At 42.3% G+C, this 2,067-nt stretch overlaps 1 protein-coding gene across 1 annotated transcript in view; it reads right to left on the minus strand.

The window, feature by feature from the left end:
- Positions 1 to 2,067, minus strand: part of LOC101847165 (chitotriosidase-1) — a 12,363-nt gene that overhangs the window by 4,292 nt on the left and 6,004 nt on the right. Inside the window, exon 6 of the mRNA XM_005090486.3 lies at positions 934 to 1,046. Coding sequence (XP_005090543.1) covers positions 934 to 1,046 — 113 coding nt within the window. The remainder of the gene's footprint in view (positions 1 to 933; positions 1,047 to 2,067) is intronic.

A 2,067-nucleotide genomic window follows, 5' to 3' on the forward strand; every position in this document is an offset into this window, starting at 1 on the left:
CGTATCCAGGGAAAAGAAACTTTTTTCTGCAATTTGATTGCGGATTTTAAGACTGCTTACTGTGAATGTTATATAGATCTATGTGACGTTTGGTAAAATTCGACGGCCTAATAAGCGAGATAACCTTCAGGTGTAGACGCCCCCCCCCCAGCTCCTTAATCTGTCTCTTTCTCTCTTTGTCTCTACATTTTTCTCTTTTCGTATCTCTCTCCTCTCTCTCTCTCTCTCTCTCTCTAAAATAACAGCACAGTAACGTAACACCAGTCAGTTAACAAAAATCTCTCTCTCTCTCTCTCTCTCTCTCTCTCTTTGCCCCCCCCCCCCCCATTCTATTTTGATCTTTCAGGAGGTGGACAACTGCTTCGATCCTGTCTGTCGGGCCAACGCTGGCTGAATGGGAAGCATCATCCCACCATACTAATGGAGGTACATGTACTTAATAAATAAATCTGATTTTAGGATTCGAACTCCCATCTTCTCAGTGTATTGATAAGGAGCTTCATTATTCCACAGACTTTATGAACTTCTTAAAGAGTAAAGTAGCAATGGTTATATAGTGGCGTATAAATGAGCATCTCGAGAGCTAAGCGATATATTGTAAACAAGAAAAAAAAAACCCAACTCACAGCAAGGACATACACGACTGACATTTTAACGAGAAAGCTTGTTGGACGAGTCATAAAAACAGGTCCGCAATAAGAGCCAACGACACTGACTGGAAGTAACTAAATTTCAATATCTTCATGTACAATTATTTCATTAAGCTTTGTTAATCAAACCCTCCCCAAAACAGAATGATAATGAAAAAAAAGCATATCAAGGCGGGTGCCTGCAGAATATTAGAAATCCCCCCCCCCCCCACCCCACTCTGAAAAACCCAACCACAACCAAACATTAAAACAAAGACAAAAGGGGTTAAAAATGGACGTGCACCTGGAGATAATGTTTACTTCGTAAGCTGTATCCATAGTATATTTGCTGGCCCCTACAGCAGCCGACAGGAGAAGGCGAGGGAAACCAGCATAGTCAAAAGCATTCCTCAGCTCCTGCAAGAGTTTGATCAACGTACTCGTATTAACGCGCTATAGATTTAATTTGTCTAAAAGATTTTGAACGCATTTAACAATACATGAAGGAATAAACCACTGTACGACTAACCAGTGCATAAAAATTGAGTTGCTACGACAGCAGTCAAAAGAATAAAAAGTCATACAAATGCCGAAGATAAGGGGTAACGAGAGGGTGACAAAAGAAAATGAGATACGAGGCAATAGATGTTTGATAGAAAAGAAGGAACAAACCATACCAGAGCACTCCACTACCCGTGTAAAAATACGAAACCAAGCGAGTTCTCACAAGCGTTTCCTCACGCCATGTCGCCACAGCCGTGTCAGACGAGCATCTTGCATTGTGACAAAGGTGTTGTGAGAACTCATAGACAGAACTCGAGACTACGCATCGTAAACGTGCAGGAAGAGCGGGCGCAGCTGGGACGCCACAGCCACTTGGACGCTGCTTGGAGGCCCCATTTTGCAGCGGCAAAAATTTAGACAAGAAATGCGCTACTGAAGACAGCGTGGAAGTTACTTGCTAGCCACTGTCTCTCCCCACAGACGCTTCCTGGGCGCAACAAAAAACGTGCAGCGTTGTGCTTTAGCTGTGCACTAAATTTTGTCGCCCCTTTCAGGCCACATTTGTTCAACAAAATACTGCTTAAAATCTTATAGCAACTGTGTTCAAATCTGTCACTTAGTTCTTGATCTACACTACGAGTAATAATGAGTTTTAAAAAAACAACCAAAATGGATGAAGCGCCATTGAATGCCGCTGAGAGGACCACTGTATGACAAGACAAGCCCTGACTACAGCAACAGGAATTATGTGAATGTGGAATGGAAGAAGATTGCTGAAGAAGTTGGATGCGATGGCAAGTGTGAAACCATAACTAGCCTTTTAAAAATTGCTTTATTGATCGTAGTAGCTTGATCAACTTATTTTATACCAGAGCACAAATGTGAGTATGAGTGTTTGATACACATAAAAGGGGGAGGGAGAGATAGAGGGGGG

This window comes from Aplysia californica, unplaced genomic scaffold (genome assembly GCF_000002075.1).
Source record: "Aplysia californica isolate F4 #8 unplaced genomic scaffold, AplCal3.0 scaffold00018, whole genome shotgun sequence".
NCBI classification, from domain to species: domain Eukaryota; kingdom Metazoa; phylum Mollusca; class Gastropoda; order Aplysiida; family Aplysiidae; genus Aplysia; species Aplysia californica.